This window comes from Erpetoichthys calabaricus, chromosome 1 (genome assembly GCF_900747795.2).
Source record: "Erpetoichthys calabaricus chromosome 1, fErpCal1.3, whole genome shotgun sequence".
NCBI lineage: Eukaryota > Metazoa > Chordata > Cladistia > Polypteriformes > Polypteridae > Erpetoichthys > Erpetoichthys calabaricus.
The window spans coordinates 229155850-229181396 of NC_041394.2; the positions used below are offsets into that span (position 1 = coordinate 229155850).

General features: G+C 38.3%; 1 protein-coding gene across 1 annotated transcript in view; it reads right to left on the reverse strand.

Moving 5' to 3' along the window:
- The window catches only part of LOC114659672 (copine-8), a 650855-nt gene that overhangs the window by 393536 nt on the left and 231772 nt on the right, over positions 1-25547 (reverse strand). Inside the window, exon 5 of the mRNA XM_028812277.2 lies at positions 717-756. Within this exon, the coding sequence (XP_028668110.1) occupies positions 717-756 (40 nt within the window). The remainder of the gene's footprint in view (positions 1-716; positions 757-25547) is intronic.

Sequence of the window (25547 nt, forward strand, 5' to 3'; positions counted from 1 at the left end):
AATGTCAGACTAAGTAAATAAAAAAACACTCATAATATTTTATTAGTGGTTAAAGAAATATATAATTCTGAGGAAAAATAGAGTACAGAAAATTAGTCTTTAATTTCTGTCAGTGACACTTTAGCAGACTGCACACTGTCCACCCACACACTGCCAAAAACTGCACTTCCATTTATATTCAGGATCTATTTATAAACTCTTTTTTCTACTAATGATAATGTAACTTCAAACCCTATTATTTAAATATAAACAGATATTATCAATGCTCAGACACTAGGATTTCAGATGTACAAGGAGGCCTATGATGACAAGAACCCTCCAAGGCATGCGTGGGTTACTTCAGTAACCCCTGACTGCACTAATCCCATTGCACATGTGCATAAACAAGATAAAAGAGTCACATTATATTACAATTAAGACCAATTGTATCATAGAAACAGGAAAGGATTTCTCAACATGCCATATGCAATAAGCTCAAATATTTATCAATGTGATTAAGATAATAATAATGTAGGTAAGCTAACACAAAACATAATGGGTGAACATGTCAAATAGTATACAACATTATAATGCAGAAACAATGTAATATGCTGTATTCATCATTTTCCTTGTTAAACACTGCTTAAATGATAAATAAAATGCCATAGCATGCATCATGGCTTTTAGAACCAACAACATGTTTGTTTAGGTATAAAAAAGAGGACATATAGACTTACATGTTTTGATAAATTTGAACTCTTTGAATCAACATCATACCTAAAGAAAAGACAAAAAAAGTTGTAGTACTGGTTAAAAAGAATCAGCAATGTTTAAAACAATCACTACATTTTCCCAGAGCAAATAATAATAATAAACAATAAAAATTTACAGAAATGCAGTCCTTCCGCCTTTCTCCTGCTCCAACAAAATCAGAAAGGAAAAAAAGAGAACTCCAGCACCAAACTAGTATTTACAAAAATTAAATCCTCCTTTCTACTTCCTTCCAAACAAAAAATAATCAAGGCAAAAGAGAATTAATTCTTCCATTTAAAAAAAACTATACATAAAAACTGATTATAAAGAAATACAGAAGAGGAAAAAATATACACTGATAAAACACCTCTTTGCTACTCAAGGACTTTAATCTGGTCACCTCAATCACCTCCACACTTCTTATTATGAAAAAAGTTTGAGTACGGCGCCTAACCCGATATTCACCCTAGTGTTCATTTGCTGGTTTTACAGTATATGCCATTTGACATTGTGGCACCCAATGCCCATCAACCCTCCCTTGTTCCTGCTATGAGGGAGCATACAACAATCCTTCTCTTGCAGCACTCCCCCTTCTCGTGGAACTTTCCCATTTTATCGTGGTTACAGCCAGCGTGCAAGCCCCAAGGCAGGTGAATTGCCTCGCTCTCTTTCTACTTACGGTCGCACTCTCTCTTTGGTAAGTGCTCTCTTAACATTTTTAACTTTTTCCCCAGGACTTTTCCTAACCTCTTATGGCCTCCTAATTTCTCCATGCAATATACCGTTCTTATTGCCTCTTTTTTCTCTATTAGGGAAGCAATGGGGCAGAAACAAAACATTAACTTCACCCACCCAGGTGTTTTGGCCAATTCCAGTAGTGCTCTGAGAATCTGACGTGTTCACCATAGTCATGCCTCACTGTGCAGCTGTGAAGACACATCAACTCTGGAGATTCAATACACCTTCAGCTCCCTCAAACTAAGTGCAGCAGTTTACCGAAAGCTATTTAAATATAAAAGTAACACTATATATAAGTACACTTGTGACAACAGTTTGCTTCTTATTATGTGGCATGCTTTACCACAGTCATTCTCAAACAGTCTATCAAGCACAATATCATGTAACATATTACACCTGCACAGGTGGTGTAATAGTAGCAAAGTAAACTTGCAGTTTAGTATAAGAATTTTCACCCAGTGGTGGTAAAGATTGCTGAAAAACTTATAAATTGCACCAAAGAGGAACAGCGTTCTGTCACATACTTTTTGTGGGCAGAAGGTGTGCTGGGAACACAAATTCATTTCCGCAAGTGTGCTCAGTATGGAGATAAAGTTCTCTCTCGTAGAATCGTCTATGAGTGAATTAAAATGTTTGAAAATGGCCATACTAGAGTTACGGCTGGAGAGCGCTCCGGATGTCCAGCTACAACCATGACCATAAGGAATGAAGAAAGAACCCTGATGTGAAATCAGCAGTGCATCAGTGGCTATGTGCTCAATCAAACACATTTTGTGTTGATGCTATTAAAAAGTTGGTACGATGCTGAGAAAACTGCAACGCAAAGGAAGGTGAGTAAGTAGAAAAGTCTTATCATTTATTTTTGGAATTCTTAATAAATAGAGTGTGGAAACTTTTTGAACGTCCCTCGTAGAATACATACCCCTATCAGATTATAATTATAAGTAAATTATGTATCAGCAGTAGGCTACTGCAGATTACTGCTTAAAATTAGAATTTGGCAAATGGTATTTAATAGGCCAGTGAATGATCTGATTTCTGCACGCTTTAATACACTGTCTCTATTATGTAATCCTAACATTATAACAACTCTTATACCTTGTAATTTGCCTATGCTGTAGATGATAAGTGTGCCACCCCATCACATTCACTGGTCCTGTCTGTTCAACCCACTAAAAATGTTCTGGAGGCACTCCTGGACACCAGTGCATACTCATGCACACATCACTAGGACAATTTAGACTATATAATTAACCTAAGAAGCAAAAATTTGGGAAACTACAGTGCCTCAATAGAAGCCTATTTAGACACAGCAAGAACATGGAAACCATCAGCAATTGGCCTGGGAGTAAACCCCACTCTCATGGAGCTAACAACTATACCACCACACTTATGCTAAATAAATAAATGATAAAAAAATATAATTTCATTAATGGTAATCAAGCATTAGAAATTAAGTTAGGTATTAAATATAAATAATTATGATAGAACCACAATAATAAATAACAGCATCTGTTTTGCTGTCCATTTAAAATCTGCCAAACACAGATTACATTCAGATGTGCAAAAAGAGCTAACTGATTGAACTAGAATAAGTAATTTCTAAGCATTTAAGAAAACGTGCTCAAATCAGCACCCACACCACTGAATTGGATTAAGCAGGTCTGAGAATGTTGTGTTATGTTCAAACCAATACTCTGGAAAGATGACTTCAAGCTGAAATAATCAAGGTATTCCAAACCGAGTTCTGCTGGTTGATTACACTCTAGCTTTGTGTTTCCTTGAGTCAGCACTGAGCTGACACATGACTGTCACTACTTGTTGAACTAAGTGGTTTGAGTAATGAGTAATTTTGTATATATAGTAAGGAGAAATGGGACACCATCATCTTTTCAATAATTTAATAAGCCACTCACTATGGTTTTAGCAATGTTACACTTCATTCTGGCTAGAACGAAAATTTCCAATGTTATCTTTAAGATGAACGGTATACATTACATTTTATTAGTATACTGACGCCCTGGTATGTACACTGTAATTGAAAATGTACTGGTAAATACCTCACTATTAGTAGTGCTTTTGGCAATTTGAACACCATCTTTTAAGAACACTACATGCAGTACTTGCACTAAGTTGTGTTAGGAACTATGCAGTAACTCCTCAGCCAACAGCCAATACTTATGTCAATAGGATATTGCACTTTTTAAATGTTGCATGTGAACTTTAACTTATTTCATCCACAGCATTCCACTGATAAGAGCTGACTAATGAACAACTCTCTGATATATACAGCATTTTAAACCTGGAACTATTTTTTTGTTCCTTAAACAAATGTAAAAATGTATCAATTCTTCCATTTACCAAATTCAATCAGTCCAGTTTTAAGAAGGTGACATAGTCTATCCTGGCAGCATTGGACACAATTTAGGAAAAAGTTGAGGATGAAGTGCTAGTCCATCTCAGAGCACAATCACTTATTTATACTGAGACAAAATTTTTTTTATTTTTATAGTTTTTACAGATTCCATTAAAAAGACTGAGTTAGAGACATTCAAAAATACAATACAATGTGAATTCTGGACTAACTTAAAGATATCAGTCAATCTAATAGTTTTTTATTGAATTCCAGAAAATTAAAATGTAAAACATTATTAAATTCAGTAAAGCAACCTACTTAAACCAAGGTATCTAAACATCAATTTTCTGGCCAATTTATTCTAAATTCATGGTCAGGGAAGGCAGAATTTATTATAGCAACACAATCTAAAACATAGTACAAATTGTCAGAGCTGCCTTTAAAAATAATAAAAAAACACATGACACCATAATGTGAATTTGACCCCTAAAGCATTTTATATGCAAAGCACAAGTTTGACATGAAAATATGCAGTGGTTAGAGCTGTAGCGTTAATGATCAATTTGGCTGCTGCCTGTGTGGAGTGTACACATTCCCCACTTTCCTGCACTAGGTTGGTTGGTTGGTTTGTTTTCTCCACATACCCTTGTTCTATTTCTATGCCAAAAAGATAAGTGTGTTAGGTTAATAAGCTGACAGTAAATTGGCCTTCTGTCAGTGTATGTGTATATAAGCCAATGAGAAAGACAAGCTGTTTTTTCATCCATAGTTGGTTCCTGATTTGAACCCAGTGCTGCCAGCATGGATTTATCAACTTTGAGAATGATTGGATAATATAAACACACACTTTAAAGGGTCCAGGTCCATGGATTTGTAACTAATTAATAACTTTTTATTTGAGGATTCCATCACAACCGTTTTGAAGCTGTCATACAGTATTAAAAAGAAAAAAAAATGCTCCAGGGTGAAGCCATTTTAATCAAAGTCCAAAGCACATAAAGAGCTCATTCTTTCTTCTGTGACATGAACTCAGACATTCCATTTTTTCAGAAGACAGCACGCTAACAAATAATAAAACACATTTCTTAGATACCAATGGTGATTGATATCTAGTGCAATTCATTCCTGGTTCTTAAAACCTCAAGAATTTTCACAATTAGAGGGTTTTAAGAATGTATCCACTTGTGGTAGAGCACATTTAGGGGTCCACGGCAGTGTGCAAGTCTTTAAACAAAAGTAGTGCAACTTGGACTTTGTGGGTGCGGGCAGAGGAGCTGGGCTGCCTTGGGGTTCAATGTGGAGACAAGCTAATTGATTGATTAAATCAGCTGTTTACACATTGGCACTCCACAGACTGCAATTAGCACGCTGCATCCACATGAGCATAGATGAGCGTGAGGAGAACAGCACAGGTCAGATAAGAAGAGAAAAAAGAAAGAAGAAAGAAAGGAGAAATATGGGATTTTAAATCTAGACAAAGACCAGAACAGAAAAGAAAAGAAGTTAGTAAGGATCATGGCAGAGCAGAATTTGCGGAGAGCAAGCTTGGCAGTCAGGGAAGACACCCCATATGGAGCAATGGCACTACAGGGGTCGGATGGCTCCTGTTTAACACTGTGGAGGAGCAGGAGTGACCATTTGCTCCAAGAGTCTTGCAGAGAGAGGGATGGCAGTGGGAGAAAAAAGTAGGCTCACGTGTCACCCACAGACATCAAAGGATGGCAATGGGGAAAAGAGACAACTAAAGATTGACTGCACTTGCCAGCAGACATCTCCTTTGCTGATGAGACTATAATGGATACACGGAGGAGGCGTTGTTTTAGAAGGAGGCACAGAGGTTCATAATTTGTTTTGAAAGGAAGATCCTGAATGTGTTTTAGACTTTGATTTTAATCCATTTTTGGAATTTATTTATTGTAATGGAATTTATTCATTGTGATTTTGAACACTGTTTTTATCTTGGATAATTTATTTATTGCTGAAAATTGCACAGCACTTTAAAAATAAAAATAATAAAAGCACTTTTTGCACCACCTCATGCTGTGTTGTATCCTCATTGCCCAATCCATCCTCAGCACATGGCTATCAATGTCCCGGGTTTAACCAGGTAATGCCGGCTACAGGCAAAAGGGGCATCACACCACTTGAATCATCAACTGCTATAAACTAATTAAAAGTCAATGTTGGAGTGTAGAATAATAGCTGTGAACATGGACTGACAACATCCTAATGCACTGAAAGATGCTTAAGTTATCACATTTTTACTGCTGATTTGTTGACTTAGCAATAGAAGGGTTAACAAAAGTGCCTTCACAATTGAGTTTTCGCATGAAGGAGCATATTTTCCCTACTTCAAAAGGCATCACAGTCCTGAAGTCTACTTTTTGCCATTTTTCTTTTTTATCAATTATTTACGCAATTGGTATATTCATTTATTTTATTTTCATAACACCAAATACACATGAAATAATGTTGACCGAAATACTGCAAAACAAGAATTAAATTATACAGTATGTCTTCAAAACATGATACATTTTTCAAAAAGAAAGCTCTTAAAAACTGTAATTTTTCAATAAAAGCCACAAAATTTGAATCATTAAGAATAATATACACATGCAATTAAAGGGAAGCCTGAACTAGTAAAAGCTGATAAAGTCCTAAGGTAAAAGAGGTCAGTCGTCAGAACAATCAAACAGCAGAAACCCCCTGGCCAGATGGCAAATCATGCAGCTTTCCTAAGAGATTTCATGCATATCCCATGAAGGCAGTGACTCATCCCGTTGCCATTTCCTCCAGCACATAATTACTTCTATGGAAGCAAGTTTAAAAACTGTCATTTTGAAGGAGAAAAATAATACAGATTACAGAAATACTACTGTATATGATACATAAATATTTTATCAATACACAGTTACCATAAATTGCTTCTTATTAACTTTTCTGAATGCTGTCCTATTACAGCATTCCACTAAATGCATACAGTAACATAATGTATGTTTTAAGGATGTGTTTATGATGCAAAATCTGTGAATCATCCAATTTTTAAATAGCAATTTTTCCTTTGAGCATCATCCTACAGCACTTCACAGGTACATTACAGCACAGTTTAATAGCTAAGTCATTGCAAAATGCCCAAGAGTGGGATTTTAATTTGTAATCCTGTAGATTCAAGTCCACCTCATTAGCTATTTGTCCTTTTATAGGAGACTGGGGGGTTTTATTTGAAAAAGTCCAGATTAATAAACATCCCTGTTATTGGTGGGCTGCAAATAAACCAGCACTGGAAATACTAAGGAGTTTAATTGCCCATCTCTCAAAAAGAGGGCCACAACAAAGTGCTGGTGCTGTTTCACAGTTTTAAGATAGTAGTCATTTTGCTGACCCAGGCAGTGCCTATGTAGAACTTGTGGATTCTGCTGACATTAACTTGGGTTTTCTACCGGTACTCCAGTTTCCACCCATATGCCAGATATGTGCTGTTAGATTGAATGGAAACTCTAATACAGTAAGACCAGGTGTGAGTCAGTGAAAGGTTAGGTAGGTGCAAAGCATGTTACTGTATATGATAGGCTTGCCTCCTGTCCAGTCATGGTTTCTGACTAGGACCTAATTATGCAGGAATGGTTACTGTCACTCAGCGATCCTATAAAGAGCAAATTAGTCCAAAAAATGTCAGATTGTTGTGTAAATAACATAACATTTTCAATTAGACTTAATCCCAAATCATGTTTACTTTTAGTGACTTTTAAGTAATTATTTGAACTATGAGTCGTTCACTAAGAGTTATCAAGTAAAATGAAAGCACCAGCATGGAGTAACTGTGTGGTTAACGCAAAGATAACACTGATGAGGTGCTTAGGTGTGAAGCTTTCCAAGAAGACGGTTTTTGTTTATTCTTCTGCAGGCCCAAGGCAACAGCAGACAGTCCACAAGCGGTCTGAAATACTTTGCACTTACAATAAAACCAGACATCACAGATCAATGTGCCCAGCAGCTGTGAGGAAGCGCTCTTCCTTGGTGGCCAAGGACATTTAGGGATGAACCCCCATGAAAACTAACCTCTTCACATGTAAGTGGCCAACAATCAACAGAACTCATTAAAGTATAAAAAAGATAGACATCAAGAAGGGAGGAGATTAAAGCAAATTTAGATCACAGCAAATTAAAATGATGCCTTGGGAACTACCATAAAAATTATACATTATAACACCAATTCTCTAAGCACTTAGGATTATTGCCACATACTGTACATTTCCTGGAGCTTCAAATAATAACATTACAGGAAATTCTCCAGCAGTAACAATTGTTACATCCAATGTTACATATAACTTGTTGTTCTTTCTGAGACTCTGTGAAGACCCTTGTATTATTATTATCATCATTATTATTATTATTATCACCACCCTCCTCTCAGAGCAGTAACATACAATGGTGAGTTCACCTGAGATCAACCAGACCTCTCAGGCTTTAAACTCAGCTTGTTGTTCATCTAAGGACTCATCAAAGAATGCACGCCATGCCGTGGAGTGTGATCTTCTGGGTCTCTTGTGCGGTGACCCTACACAGAAGTTTGTCCAGCTGCTCTTGGAACCTGGTCTTGATGGTTCCCAGTGCACCTGCGACTACTGGAGCCACTCTTATCCTCGTGTTCCCCATGCGTCTGACTTTGATCTGTTCGACTTTATACTTGATGATCTTCTCTGTCTCCTTACTCAGTATGTTGTTGTCATATGGGATCATCACATCAATGAACACACAAGACTTACTCTTCTTGTCATGAAACACAATGTCCGGCTTATTGCCAAAGATGGTACTGTCTGTGGGAATTGTGTTGTGCCACATGATGACACAGTCTCTGGTGTCAAAGACTGCATCTGGTGAATGCTTAACTGTTCATCCTTCATCGGAACACCCAACTGTTGGCATAGTGCTCAGTGCAGGTACATACTGACTCTTTTGTGACATTCTAGATATTACTTTTAGGCCTGTACATGGCATCCGGGCACTGTGTGATTAATGGTAATCATCAGCTTCACCACTCAGACTGGTGTCCCTATGATTTACATCTGGTGGGGGTGTTCAAGGCCTGATCTTGCGCCACTGTGATGTGGCTTTCAGTTTCCCCCTTGAGACATGCACTTTGAACCCATGTGTGTGTCATGCCCTTGTCAACATACAGCATGTCCAGGCTATTGAAGAACTGGCTGTGCAATGGCTTCTCCTTGTAACACTGCATCCTCACCTCCATGATCTTGGGACTTGTTTTTCTTGCTGGTAGCACTAGTGGTCTCAAGCAAGCAATTTTTCATCTCATGGCCTCTCTTTATGATGGACTTGTGCTCATGAGTGCTTGGTGCTGTTTGAGCAGCAGTTGCAGTAGCTGCCCACTGGTCCGCTCAAGGTACTCACACGGACAGACAATAACAACCTCCTACGCTGTTTCGAACACTAAAAGTCCTAGGCCTCCTTAGCATTGTGAGATGTAGAGATGCTCGACATCTACTTTTGGATGTAGAAGGCCGTGCATTGTGGGGAGTTTCCTCGTGTTTCAGTATATGTTGTTTAGCTCCAAAGAGGACCACAAGATGATACCAAAGCTGGCAATACAGCCAGATTGTTGATGGCTGAGATCTTATTCTGTGAGCTGAGCTCTGTCTTGAGAACAAGTCGCACTGGACAATAGTACTCTTTAATACTCCTGAACTTCATCAGCTTGTGCTTGATGTCATCACTCTTATCAAGCCAAGGTACCTTTATACCTCACCTGGGTCTAGGTTATTGATGGTCTCCTTGTTGTTCATCACTACATTAGGAGCTGCTACAAGCTTGCCCCTGTGAATGGTCACATTGGCGCACTTGTGAAGCCCGAACCCCATCCACATGTCATCACTGCTTGACCAGAGCCAGTTCCTTATAATTCTTTGCATTTATATAGCACTTTTCTCACTACTCAAAGCGCTCAGCAATTGTAGGTTAAGGGCCTTGCTTAAGGGTCCAACAGAGCAGAGTCCCTTTTGGCATTTACGGGATTCAAACCGGCAACCTTCCAATTGCCTGTGCAGATCCCTCCTTGTACATTTCAGAATTGCTTGGTGAAAAGAGCTTCAGGTCGTCCATATACAACAAGTGGCTGATTCACTGGCCTGTCTTGATTTCATACCCCAATTGTTCTCCATTGAAAATGGCGTTGAGCGGTATATGGCAGTGCAAAAAAGTAGAGGACACAGGTAGCCACCGTGGAAATTTCTTCACTTGATGTGTAGGACAGATTCATCCTGGTTCGCCATGTTCTCATTGCACTCACCTTGAACTGAGTGATGACCAGATTAAATTAGTAGAGCTTCAAGCTCTGCAAGACTCAGGTGTGTGGCAGACTATCAAAGGCCTTCTTATAGTCTACCCAGGCAATGCTCAGATGCTTCTTCTTCTGCATGGCATCTCTGATCACCATCTTGTTGATGAGTAGCTGGTCCGTGCATCCTCGTCTAGCTCAGAGGCAACCCTCCTCTGAGAGCATATTGTTACTGAGCAGGTGATCATAGAGCCTTATTGCAATAACCTTGTGAATATTTTGTACAGTGGCAGAGGAACTCTTAGGCACAGCCATCAGCAGTGTATCTGTTTGCGGAGAGAGTGTTGACCTTGTCGAGAGGTTTACTTACTTTGGCAGTGACATTCATGTCTCTGGTGACTCTTCCTATGAAGTCAGTAGACGGATTGGGAGAGTATGGGAGGTCATGAGGTCGCTGGAAAGGGGTGTGTGGCACTCCCGATATCTATGCAAAAGGATGAAGGTCCAAGTCTTTAGAGTCCTGGTGCTTCCTGTCTTGCTATATGGTTGTGAGATGTGGGCGCTATCCAGTGACCACAGACGAAGACTGGACTCCTTTGGTACTGTGTCTCTCCGGAAAATCCTTGGGTACTGTTGGTTTGACTTTGTGTTGAATGAACGGTTGCTCATGGAGTCCTGAATGAGGCATTACCTGCATTGTGAGGGAACGTCAGCTACGGCACTACGGCCATGTGGCGTGTTTCCCCGAGGGTGATCCGGCTCGTAAGATCCTCATTATTGGGGACCCGAGTAGCTGGACCAGGCCAAGGGGTCACCACATAACACTTGGCTGTGGCAGATAGAGGGTCATTTCCGGAGAGTGGCACTGAACCACGTGTCTGCCTGGGGGGTTGCCAACCAGGATCCCAAGTTGTTTCGTCATGTAGTCAGTGCAGCAACACGCTGTGCCAGTGCATGCTCCCCAACTTGACTTGCAGAAGCCTCATGATCGAGAGGTAGTTCTTTGTGTCCTTGCTTTACACTTAAAGAGTAGGACCATAATACCCTTGGGTCCTCCAGTAAGGCATCAGATGAGGTGCACGGACCACTTTGTTCAGTGCTCCTGTGAGTTGGCTGTGGGCAGCCATGAACTTCTTAAGCCAGAAGTTCTGGAGCTATCCAGTCCAGGTGCCATCCAGTTGCTGGTCATGATATTCGCATCAGTAACTTCACTGACTCAGAACTGGCACCCTGCTGTTTAGGCGTGCTCATCTACTAAGTGGCCTTGTGTCAAATCACCACAGCCTCCTGCTTGTTTAGCTCTTGATACAGGAGCTTGGTTTTGTCTGCAAAGAGTATGTTTACTTTGCTCCTTGAACTGATGCTGATGCTGGGCACGTACGGCAATCTTAAGCCTGATGTCCTGAATGAGTTCCACAAGCTTGTCTGATCCCATACATTATTTCTTGAATACGTTGGCTGACATTATTATTATTATTAAACATAAACAAGAACTTTTGTCCTGGGTAATGATAAAAGATTTGTTGGTGTCTAATAACAGGGTTATAGGTTATTACAATATGTTTGTACCTTTGTAATGACTAAAACCAGTCGCAATAAAAAAAAATACATCATTTTGACTCTAGATGGTGCCCACTGTATTATAAGATGTTGGTAGTGCCCTAAACTCACAGAATCACTAGGGCAGGGGTGGCAAACTCCAATCCTGGAGTGTCGCAGTGGCTGCAGGTTTTCATTCCAACCCTTTCCCTAATCAGTAAATAGTTTTCACTGCTAATTAACTTCTTTTTCTTTTCATTTTAATAGCCCTGTTGTTAAGGATTTCAGTGCTCTGAATTAATTATTTTCTTCATTAAATGACAGCCAAACAGAAATTAAATGTGAAACAAGTCAACAGTTGACCAGCTAAATTAGGGCTTCAAACTCTAACTAATTTCACTCCAACCAGTTTCTTAATGAGAAGCCAATTCTTGCTGTTAATTAAACTCGTTATTTAATTCTATGGCTTGTTGCTGCTCTCATTCTGACAGAGTAGACGGTTCCATAACTGTTGATTTTCTGCTTTTTCTAAGAACATTAGACAAAATGTTTTGGGAACCTCAGAGATCAACCTTACTGAGACCTTCACCTTTCTTTATTTTCAGATATTGTGTAATGGGCACGGGTGAGCTGGGTATGTGTCACCTTGTTTTGTGTCTCATTATTGTTGGGCAGGTAATTAAAGAAATAGAAACAACTAAGGGGCCTGAATCAAGTTAATTAAAATTATGGCAAAAGAAGTTAATTAGCAGCAAAAACTAATGAAGAACATGGTTAGAATGAAAACCTGCAGCCACTCCGGCACTCCAGGACTGGAGTTTGCCATCCATGCACTAGGGGCTCAGCCTGTGTTTGACTAAACTCATTTTAACTGCATTTTATGTTGGATTTCAAGTTTTTTTTCCACATAGTGGTAGTCGGAGAACACCAGTTTTCATAACATATTCCTCAATGCATTACTGAATCTGCTTAATCTACTCGGTTTAGTTCAGGGTTGCTGGGGTCCAAAGGGAGAGAAGTGATAACAGTGTATGGAAAAACATTCTTTTTGGTGGAAATCACATAATAGTATGTGAAACCTATTGGGAAGAGACTGAATGCTGAGATGAAATTTGTGTCTATAGCTAACCATATGATATCAACCTGAAATATAGAAGACTGAAAAAGGAAGAAGGAGAAGCAGAGAAATGTACAGTAAGGCAATGTGAGCATAGATACCATTGTGTTAGCCACTGTGAACCAACATCGGTAACATATTGGCCCCAGTGTACATTTCTTCAAGTATGTGTTCACAGTGCGAGTGGCGCCGTTCTTGCTTTGCACCTGATGCTTGCTGAGATAGGCTCCAACATTCGCATGCCCCTGCTACGGAATAAGCAAATTAGGAAAATAGATGAATTGGAGTCTGCTGATGTAAGTTGGAGAGGTGGCTGAATGGACTCCAGGGTTTCAAAGAAGCATTTTCATAACACATAAGGCATATTTAGTCAGTAGTGAAAATGTTTTTCTTTATAAACTCACCAATCTTGTGGTAGATGAAGCAATCAGAGCTTTGTTGTCACCTATTTACAGAGGTTGACTTTACATTTTTCTAGATACTAATGACAACAGCAGTTGTGAAGAAGGCAACTAGAAACATCTCAGTTTTCTCCTGAGAAAAATAATGTAAATTAATGGAGGCATCTAAAGGGACAGGTGTTAATGAAAGAAGCCCGTGCCTATATGAAAGCGTCAAGTGTCAGAAATCTCTTTTTACTTGTGTCTTTGCAATGTGAGCATTTGACAGTCACACATGGCAAATCAAGTAGAGAAAAATCTTAGTTTTCAGCAATCACATCTTTATGTCTATGAAGACAAAAATGCTATGCTGCCATTTGACTTCAAGCAGTACATGGGGGAAAAAAGGATTTTCCTGGAGACGAGGCAGTAATGACTATTTGTGTTGAGGCTTTTTATGACATGTATCTCATGGACAGGCAGAGAGAAATGGCACATAAACTATTAGAAATGGCTAGACAAAATTATTATCAAACAGATCAAGACTGTCCAAACCAGGAAAAGAGGTTTGTTATTATCACGAACTGTTGGCATTAACCAAAGAAATCACAACGCAAGTGCATTTATAATAAATGTCTTCCTTAGGGTTGCAGAGATAACTTTCATTATATTTTGGAAAGCCTGTCAATTCAAAGCACAGTAATTCTGGAGTAGTGTTGCTGCAAGTTTTTGTTAAGATAAACCAGTTCAGCTGTTTTAAACATGCAATAAGGATTCCCCTTGAACACTTTCTCAACAAATGCAATGGTCAGCAGTATCCTGCATATCCACCAGAGAAAATTAACTGAAGAACTTTGTCAAGGATAGAGAGGCTTGTTTTAGTCTTTTTAAAATGTTACCGCATGCTACTCTCAGCAGGAAAAATAAAAGTGGCTTTCCTAAATACAGGCTGCAGTAACACTCTTAGTCTTTATACAATCTTTGACATGTTTTTAAAGATTTTATAATAACAACAAAGAAATGAGATGGGGGTAATTGTTAAACATATAAGTGATTTCATTTGTCACTGCTAAACATAAACATGCTTTGTACGTCTGTTTGACATGAGTTCAGATTAGGGCTGGGCGATTAATCGAAAAGTAATCAAAATCGACATTCAGAACCTATAATCGATCAAATTTTTCCAGGTCGATTATTTCGATTACTTTCCCTTTAAAAACACTACTGCGTGTGGAGTCACGTGACCCCGCTCCGTTACGTTAAGTTATTCCGCCGACATGTCGAGCATGGAGAGCTTAAACACTGACACAACTGAGCAACAAGAGCAGCTTGTACCAAAGAAAAACGCAGTCTCCATCATTTGGACACATTTTGACTTCAGTAAGGATGACATTGAACAAAATGAAGTCAGATGTAGACACTGTAGAAAAACAGTTTCGACGCCCAAAAGGTAGCACCACCAATTTGTTTCAACACTTGAAGCACAATCACGTTACTGAATATGAACAGTGCATGGCTCAAAAAAAACAAAAAGAGACTGACAAGCACCCAGCAACAAGTGCCTCCGCAAAGCAGATGTCGATAACACAAGCGTTCACAAATGCCACGCAGTATGTGAAGAGTTCAAGAAGATGGAAAGAAATAACTGACGCTATTTGTTATTACATCGCAAAGGATATGACTCCCTTGGCTACAGTGGAGCAAAGCGGGTTTAAACACCTCGATAAAACTCTCGACAGAAGATACACTGTGCCATCGCGATCACATTTTTCTAAAACTGCGCTGCCAGACATGTACAAGACATGTTGTAAAAATGTAGCTGCTGAACTGAAAAATGTTCAACACTTTGCAGCCACATCTGATCTCTGGTCAAGTAGGACGATGGACCCATTCTTGGGCCTTACTTTGCACTACATTGACGACGATTGGAAGCTGCGCCAGAGATGCCTTGAGACGGCATATTTTCCAGCCGATCACACGGCAGATATGATTGCGCAAGGTCTGAAAGATATGCTTTCTGAATGGGACCTCGCGGAAGAAAAACTTTCAGCCATTACGACAGACAACGGTGCTAATGTTGTCAAAGCTGCTGCGCTTAATGGATGGTTACGGCAGCAGTGTTTTGGACACCGCCTACACCTTGCAATTGGTAAGTACACGTCAGCTTAATTAAATATAATAGCATACAAGCAAAAGAGGTCATTAGGAAGCTTTTTTAAAGAGAGTGAGGCAACACCTTCAGCAAGTTCAGCTACACCCACTCTGTCACTTCAGCAATCGCTAGAAGCAGAGATGAGCAGCTATTTGGTGCCCCCCATGCTGGATAGTGAGGCAAATCCACTGGACTGGTGGAGGAAGCATCATGTACACTTTCCCACTCTAAGTAAGGTGGCAAAAAAGTATCTCTGCATACCAGCTACTAGCTCCCCATTAGAGCGGGTTTTCAGTTCGGGCGGAAACATTGTTACATGCCTCAGGTCCTGCCTGAAACCTGAAAAGGTTAACATGCTCGTGTTTCTTAGTAAGAACTTAGAGTAAATTCATGTTCATATAGTGACATGACAAGATCGCTAAGATCACCTCATGCAACAGTGTTTAGAGAGTTCTATTTTCATTACAACATTAAAATATTTGTTTACAGAAGATGCAAGAAATGCACTGTTTAAAATATTATTTACAGGATATATAAGAGTTATTTTATTTAGAAGAGATACTGCTTATTTTCTACTTTTAATAAGAAAAACATTGAAAATTATTTATTTTGTTTCCAAAAGTGCAAGTTATTTATTTTGACTTTTTTTATAAGAACAAAGTGATTGTTCGTTTTAGGCAATGTGTGCTTTAATTTCAGTTGTTCAACATTGATGTTCAATAAATAATCACAGATAGTAGATAGTGTGTTTCCTTCAATTATTTTAAAATCAAGTAATGCACCCTTCATTCAAAAATCTCTCACTTGTAATATGTGAGCATATTTACTGTACAAAACTTGTCAGTGAACTATGAGGGCAAAAAAAATAAAATAAATAAAATAATCGTTCATTAATCGTAATCGAGTTAAAATGTTCAATTAATCGAGATTTTGATTTTAGCCCAAATCGCCCAGCCCTAGTTCAGATGGCCTAATTTTTTTAGCTTCACGAGTATATCAAGACAGAAGGTCTTCAAATGCAGTAGGACGACAAACAGATTTTTATGGTTCTGTTAATGTGCTTTGACACTGGTCCATAAATCACACTAGAAATTTACCATTACCTACAATCATTTTTTTAAGTTTCATCGACCTTGTACATTACATTATATTAAGAAAAACATGGATGAGAAATACACTCAATACAGCATTCCAAAGCTTAATGTTTAAAATTAAATCAAGTTATACTCGACACCAAAAACCTTCCACCAACCAGTTCAAAGAAATATGTGAACAGAGAACCCACGTATATTAAACCATCATTAAAAAAAAGATTAAACAGAGTTCTGGCAATCCTATTTCAGAGCAGCATTAATGAATTCCTGCCAAATTATGTTGAAGTTCAGAAGCAGTCGAAGTGAAGAAAATTACACTATTTTTTCTTGTTTTACATTAGACATAGCTTTTCTACCTAGTTATGGAGGGTGGTTTAGCATTCTTCTAGTTGAATAAGATAAGTTGTCATGTCAGCATTGAAGTATATGCATTCACAATATATTTTCCAATGCATAACCATACCCATTTTGGTGTTACTACAAAAAATATAATTAAAGGATTGGGAATAATTGTAAATCAAATAGTATTTGACAAAAAACCAAATACTTTCCCAGTTTGGTATAAGTGGGGGGACTTTCCCAAAGCAGACCCAGAAGGGTAATTGCTGGAAGGCATCCTTCACAGTTTAAATGTGAAAGACTAGGTAATTTAATTTAAACAGATTATGTGTGATGCACATGTCTAATTGAATTACATCATACTTGTGCAGTCTGAAGCAGAAGGTATCTTGTGAACAGCTGAATTATATTCCCTCTCTGTCGTACTAACTGTGAGATCCATTTGCCTTCATTGCCCCAGACTATCTAGGGATGAACACCTTGAAATTAGTTTCAACTGCAGATACTGGGGGAAAATTAACTTTTGGAAAAAAGTTTGACTTCCACATAGAATAAAAGTACTCTGTTACTGGAAGATTATATTTATGGCATAATTATTTAAAGAAAGCAAGCATATTGTGAATATAGAGATCTATAAATGTCCAAATATGTACCGACTGTGACTTGAATAAATTAAATACTGTGTAGGTTAACAATGGCTACAAAATATGATTATTATGTGCTGGAGCGGTTGAAAATCTCTTAAAGTGTTTCCCACACCATAAACGTGAGTGAATGATGCAGCACTGAATTTACTATTAAAGTGGCAAAAGTTAGTAATGACTGGTGCATAGGAGGAGCATACAGAGCTTTACATTAGCTCCTCTCTCCATCAAACAGATGGAGTTTTGTTGCCTTCTGATTCATTCCACAATCTAAGTAGAGATATTCACAACTAAACAGTAAGTTAGGTAATGCCACACCAAACTCTGATTTAAACCATGCCATCTTAATAAACTTTTTTTGGCATTCCAAATGAACAAGGTGTCACGCACGTGCACATGGGAGGCAGCTAATGGGCTCAAAAAAGGTTAATTCCATACTGACCCAGGGGGTGTCTGAATTCACTGATCCTTTCTTTTTCCTCTGTAGACCAACCACTGGAAATTCTGCCTGAGCTTGATGACATCAAATCCATTTCTGGGGCCAATAACGTCACTTCCGGTTCCAGCCCAAAGGATGTCATTTCTCCTGCCCAGCTTTAAAACTACCATGTTTTGACTGTCTTGCCAATTCTGTTTTGGACTAATGACTGTTACGACTTATTGAACTACTCTTTGCTTTTTTGACACCCGATTTCAAGTTTACGGGTGGCTGCCCCCAAACCTTTTTTCTGTGTTGTCTGAATCCATTCACAAAGGTTACAATTATATGAGATCTTTTTAAAAGGATTTGTTTCTTTTTATATAACATTTCAAAATGACTTCAATACTCCTTTTTCATGGTCATCATTCTACAGCATACATTACAAATACACTTCCAGGTGGCTCTGGCTTTTGACAATTGAGCTTCATAGGCTATCAGTCAGCATAGCTAGAATTGCAGCCCAGATTCCACTAACTCGCAAGTGTTAATAAGATGGCAACTTCAGCAGAATCACAGCCTTCACCAGCATGCCTAATTAACAAAGAGGGTAGCCAGAGTGATGTCTAGAAAAACTTTGGCTTTATGGCAAATGGAATCAGAAAAATAAAAAAAAAGATATGTGCAAGCCTATTCCTGCACAATACCAACTAAAGGAGCTAAAACAACCAATTTAGCCAAACACGTGAAGGATTAACACACCACTCAAAACATAAAATTTCGAGAGGTATCTTGTATCTAAATTAAAGAAACATTAGTAAGTATAAACTGTAAACCTTTTCATTTGAAGCAGGGATGTGACTTATTTTTTCTACAGGTTAAATTTTTTTTTGCAGTCAGTTAAATGTTTACTACGGCAAGACAAGGGTCTTCAATTATTTTTACCTCCGGGACAGTTTTATTCTGTGCTGTCGCTCTGTTGCTCCATTGACTTTTAATCCCTCGCCACAAAGCCTGCTGCCACAGTGCATTACTTTATTATTATTTTATTACGAGTGATTTGAAAATGATATATAATCACAATTACTATATAATGTAAGGTGCTATAACTTTTAAGTGCTCAATTGCATAAACAGTGGCTTAGACTAAGACGATTCACTGGAAAATGTATGCTATTATTATTCAAGTAATATTTGAACCCAGGGATCCTTGAAAATTAGTCCAATATATTTAATAAGAGAGGCATGATCAGTGATACAGTGTACCACGTTATCAGCATAGAGAGAAAGGTTTATCGTTCAAGTCCTTTATGACCTCCTTAATTTTAATCTGACTGTTTCCTGAAATTAATATTCAGATGTTAAAATGCAACTGCAAAAAACATTGATAACAATTGACATCCCTGTCTGATTTTACATTCCAATGAGAAATAGTTATAATTAATATTGTTTATACAAACAAAGATTGGAATATAGTAATTTTACCCAAGCACATATCATTTCTGTAGTACAATAGGAAATGCTTCCATTCATCTCTGTGAAATGCTTTTTCTGCATTACAAGACAAAAAAGCTCAGAAAGCTCTGATACTGTGAGTTTGTATATTACACTAAACAACTGTCAATGTTACATCATCTAATAATCAGTCCATCTTGTGCTTGTGATTGTATAGAATGGAAAATGTTACTATTCTTTTAGTTTACCTTCATAAGGATCTTAACATTGTTACACAATAATGAGGTTGGACTGCAGGATGGACACTCAAAAAAGTCTTTATTCTTTTTTGCAATGTTGTTGTTGTTGTTGTTTGGAAAACAATAATTGACTCCTGGGGGGTATTTTTCGTACGTCGCTTAAATCATCCAAGATCAGGTGCCTCATCTTGGATAAGTTAATGCCAGTGACACTCATCCGGGATAGGTCGGTTTTTCAAACGTATTAGATTAGTCTATCTGGATCTAATCATACGAGATGAATGCGCGCACCCGCGCTGGGTGAAAAGCACATATAAATTGAGTCTAGAAAACATGATCAGCAAGTCTTTGATAGGCTGTAACAAAATGACGAAAGAACGGGCGCATTTTTTTTCACACACGCAGCGCAAGACATGAACAATTTCAAGATTTAATATGTACAAGAGGTAACACTGCAAAAGCAGCCCAAACCAGAAAAGACGGCTGGCAAAAAGTGTCCGACAAATTAAACGCTAAGTAGTGTGCATTGTACTTACTGAATGCAGCGTTTCATTTTCTATGTGTCAGATTAATTAATATTTAATATGTCATAATTCCAGATCAAACATGAGCACAAGGAGAACATGGGAACAGGTTAAAGTGAAGTACAAGAATATACTTCAAACTGGTAAATATTGATATATAACTATTTAAAGAATTGTTGACATAAATAATCATATATAATGTAAAAAACATTAATTTTAAAGCTAATAAGACAGCAGACAAGCAAAAAACAGGTGGAGGTCCACGCGGTCCAGACCTAACCCCTGCAGAAGAGTTGGCTCTCCAGCAAAATGCCCATCGCCCTGTTTCTGAGGGCATTCCAGGGGGAAGCTCCTCCTCAGAACCAGTGGCAGGATGCAGTGGTCACTTCATTTCAGGTAAAGGATGGTCATTGCATATATTTGTCCTCCATGTGTGCCATAGGTATGTTCCATATAGCCCCCTTTTTTGTTGGGTCAGTTGCAGGGAATGTCATATCCCTTGAACCTGTGTCTAACCAACGAGATATTGACGAAGGTCAAATATTTGATGAAGACACTGTGTCTGATTATTCATCAGGAGGAGAGGTACATTTTCCAAATAATGTTTGATCAAACTCCACTCTGATCAGTCCCATGTGCCCCAATCACATTTGGAAACGCTGGTAATGAGAATGTTAGGCTGATTGTGAGATTCGTTATGGAACTGTGGGTGTTTTAGCCTGTGTATTACCTACCTGCAATGGCATGAAACGCCTCTTTTATTGTCTGCACACGCAGGTGTCCAGGAAACACTATGAAAACCCGAAGGAAGTATTTCAAAGCCAAACATCCATCCATTATCCAACCCGCTGAATCCGAACACAGGGTCACGGGGGTCTGCTGGAGCCAATCCCAGCCAACACAGGGCACAAGGCAGGAACCAATCACGGGCAGGGTGCCAACCCACCGCAGGACACACACAAACACACCCACACACCAAGCACACACTAGGGCCAATTTAGAATCACCAATCCACCTAACCTGCATGTCTTTGGACTGTGGGAGGAAACCAGAGCGCCCGGAGGAAACCCACGCAGACAGGGAGAGAACATGCAAACTCCACGCAGGGAGGACAAGGGAAGCGAACCCAGGTCTCCTAACTGCGAGGCAGCAGCGCTACCCACTGCACCACCGTGCCGCCCCAGAGCCAAACAGACTTTACGAATTGCCTGGCAAACTGCACTTTTAGTTAGATTTTCCGCTTCGCCTACAGTATATAAAAAAGTGCTGCTTGTAAAAAACCTCAAAGCAATGCATACTGCCTGTGTGGTTGTGAGAGCCCGACTTCGCCGAGTTTGACTTCGAATATAAGGTGCTAATAAATCTTTGAGGTACAATATTCCCCCTCGGCTAAAGCAGTATCTTTCGAAATGAATTTCCTCCAGGAGCAATAAAGGATCTTGCCGATCGCGCAAAACACTCTCTATATGAAATTCTCTTCATATAATTTGCGCACCAATATCAATTGGTCGCTCATTCATGAACGGCGAAGCCATGATTGGATGACTTCCATGCACCGTCACTGATTACGTGTGTAAACTAATCCTTGTTTACGTAGAACAAACCTGCTCTGAGCAGGTTTGAGGATTAGGATGTGTTGCTATGACAACACTTCCAGCAAGAGTTTCGAAAAACTCCAGGATCAGGTCAAATCGTCAACAATTACATCCGGCTAAACGACTAATCCACGTACGAAAAATACCCCCCTGATGTAGAGTATTTAGTGAAATGCTATCTTCCCTTTTTTTAAACACAGCTTGTAAAAACATTAATGCAAAGGAATACTCCATCCATATTATATATACAGTATATACAGTGTTATCTGCTAATTACCCCGTTTTTTGTAGAGATGTCCAAAAAACATTTTAATCTCATGTTTTCATGGAGAATGGAGTTTACAATACAAAAGCTCAAAAACCTGAACAACAGCAAACAATATTAACATGTCCATGAAAAAAAAAGTTTCAAGTTACTTTTGTGTCATAGTCCACACAGCAGTCAATGGTATGCTCACAATATGCAAAACACATGTATTCTTGACTAAAGTGTTGTTAAATGAGTACTTCTGGAAACTCAGAATAGTCCATGACCAAGAAGGAAGTTCAAATGTCCCTGAATTTTAGGCAGGATTCTTGACCAACAAATGAGGGGAAGGCAGATGTTTTAATAACTTTTCATGTTTCATCTTACAAATGAATAATCAATATTACAAGGCTTTTGTATTTTCGAGTCACTGAATGACTTTATGGTCACAAATTTAGATGAAAATGACCCATTATCTGTCTCTTACCTATTTCCCCAAATTACAACTAATATGTCCTGTTGTTAAAAACCTCAGGAGTAAATTAATAGTGAAAACAAGAAACACACCTGTTCTACAAATACATAGCTTGTAGATAAAATAATTTAAAAATAGGGTGACCTCCTGGCCTGGATTAGTTTAAAGTGTAGTACTATATGACCTAAACAAATTCTGCATGCCATATGGAACATCCAGAGAGTGATATCATACCACCATTCCCGATTCTCAGTTATTTAAAGCACATGCTTTCCAAAACTCTGTCAAAATATATAAATTTAGCTAGTGGAAACTACTGAAAAAATTACTGAAATAATATTTATTGGAAACTGTCAAATATTATATTTTTGATTTGCCCTTCTTATTTTTGATTTGTCTCTTAAAAAACAAATATAATTTTCATGGTTGGGATATTTAAGAAGTTACCACTGAATTTCATAAAAAAGCAGGTTATTCATATATTGTAATGTTAAATTGTGCTGTTCAAAGACAAATAGCATTTCAGGAAGTTATCATTTATCTAATAGGTTATTTACAGTAAAAGTTTAGTAGAGTATGAAGGATGTACTGTAACTCGAAATTTCTACATATAGGGAATGTAATCAAGTGGCTGCCTAATCTATTCTTTCTGTGAGGCTCTTGTAATATTTCCACTAGGCAATTTCAGCACAGCAGCTTACAGGCACAAAAATCTTGCCACACAGGAGTCAAACTATTAATACAGTAGTTGAACTTAAGTAATTTATCATTCTTTTAAGCCTCTATATAACAAAAACAAGAAATCTGACAATGAAAAAGACCCAGATACAATAATAAACACAATGCATGTTAGTTTGTACCACAAATGAAGGAGCAAAAAAGTATCTATCTATTAATTTCATATCTGCATTTCTATACAAAAAAATAATCAGAAAAAGGACTGAATCTGACAATACTCAAATGTTATTTTTTCCCATTTGTTTACACTCTATGTCTAACTGTAAGAGCATACAGTATGTAAAAAACTGTTCTGTAACACTGTACATTTAAAATGCCCTGGGTAGGTGGTCACAATAGTATGCTATTATATAAAATGTAGTTTTATTTTTCAATTTGCCAAACACTGCATTTCCTGTCTAATGATCATATTATGATGTCCTTAACAAGAATATTTGCAGTTACTTTACTTTGGCAGTGGACTCTGAGAAATCCATCTTGACTTTTTCATCTGTAGAGATACAAGTCCCTATGCATTTGTTTCTGAAGAGGTATGGGGTAGGGAAGAACAAATGATAACAAGGAGAATATATTCAAGAGCAAAAGTTTGAACTTTGTTGTCATATGTAAAACAGCATGCAGCTTCTTTAATTCTGAGTGTTCACTGAAAGAAAATGGTCTATAAACCTTTGCACATTTCCATTACAACGAGAACTTTTTGAGCGAAGAAAATCAAACAAAAATTACAGAATATGACCCTTTTTAAATGAGAGTAGGATGATGGTTTAAGTGGTTTAGCAGAGCTGTCAGGATGTTGACTCACTGTTGTGCTTGCAGGGCATAGAACAAGTGCACATTTGAAGTCCTGACCGTTGTTAACTTGGTTGTAGATAAGGTTGCAGTGTAAATAAAACATCTTATATGCAGTTGCTGTTTGGATTCAGGCAAAAAGTACAAATGCATTGCTAATCCATGTTTAACAAAGATGTCTATATGGCATGATTAACTTTTGATCTTGCCTCTTGTCCTTCATTTCACATGCTATCAACTACAAACAATCCCATTTGCCATCTTCTCTTTTACGCTATTTGACTGCTATTTAATCAAAGTGTGCACCCACATTTTAGTAGAGAATAATCACTCTCTCTATTTAGTATGTGATGTGCTGGTTGCCCACAGCTGGTATTACCTCCTTGAACATGGGAAATCGATGGACATAAACCATGATGGACTAGGCAAAAAGGACACATAATAAGCAAGGGTTGGTGCAAATGTGCAAAGTGCTTTAATTCTCAAGAAAAAGCAAAAGTGCAGTACGTTATTTTCTTTAGTGAATTCACACAATCAGTGAAAAAGTGAAGTTTAAAAGTCACGACAGACAGACAGACAGACAGACAGACAGACAGACAGACAGACAGACAGACAGACAGACAGACAGACAGACAGACAGATAGATAGATAGATAGATAGATAGATAGATAGATAGATAGATAGATAGATAGATAGATAGATAGATAGATAGATAGATAAAATTGAAAGTTAAAAACACATCGGTTCCTTAAACTCCCTTCATTAACCTTAGTGCCTCTTTCTAAAATCAATATCTCCTCTGCTTTACTATTACGGTCTTCTCAGCATGAAGAAATATCCACTGTCAGGCATACCCATCCCTTATATCGGGCTTCTGTCACTCACCACCATTCCTCAGTGTTCAATGGGAGTCCAGTCAGAGCGATTGGTCGCCTCTGATTCATGGACACTCAGTGCAAGTGATCTTGTCCCATGAGTGAGGTTCACTCACTCCAACCAGGGCCATATTTCTGACTGCCTGCCTCCTCAATTTAATGGAAGCACTGCCTTAGTCCTGTCTTTCTTTCTTTCTTTCTTTCTTTCTTTCTTTCTTTCTTTCTTTCTTTCTTTCAGCTGAACCACACACGTCTGCTCATTAATGCAGACTCACCAATTCCCTCATCAACATGCATCTATGCTCCTAGGAGCCAAAGCACATTATTTTTAGCTAAATCTGGAGCCATCTGTTGGAATGACAAGGACATGGTAACTGGACAGACACACAGATACACAGACACTTCTCTTTTTATTAAGGTGGATTATTAAAACAAGGATTACAGAACAACTCTATATGAACAAAAAGACAATAAGCAAAACTATGCAAAATCTACTGGCCTTGCCTATTGGAATGTAGTTCATTTTCTTGGTCCACACAAGTTCTGAATTCAGGTTATGTTCCCCACTGTGCGAATTAAGGGCAAGAATGGTGTTACCTTATGTAGATTAACAGAAAGCAGCTGAAGACGATGTCACATTATGCAACATCTAGTTGTGGGGTATCTTAGCCTTGTTGACAGCAGTTGCTAATCTCATTGCCGGACCCCATGACCTTAAACAAATTAATAATTTTACTTAATCAAGAAATTCAGCTTGACTTTTAGGATCAGAGTTGTGTGAAAACCACACACAAGGTTTAAAATCCTTAA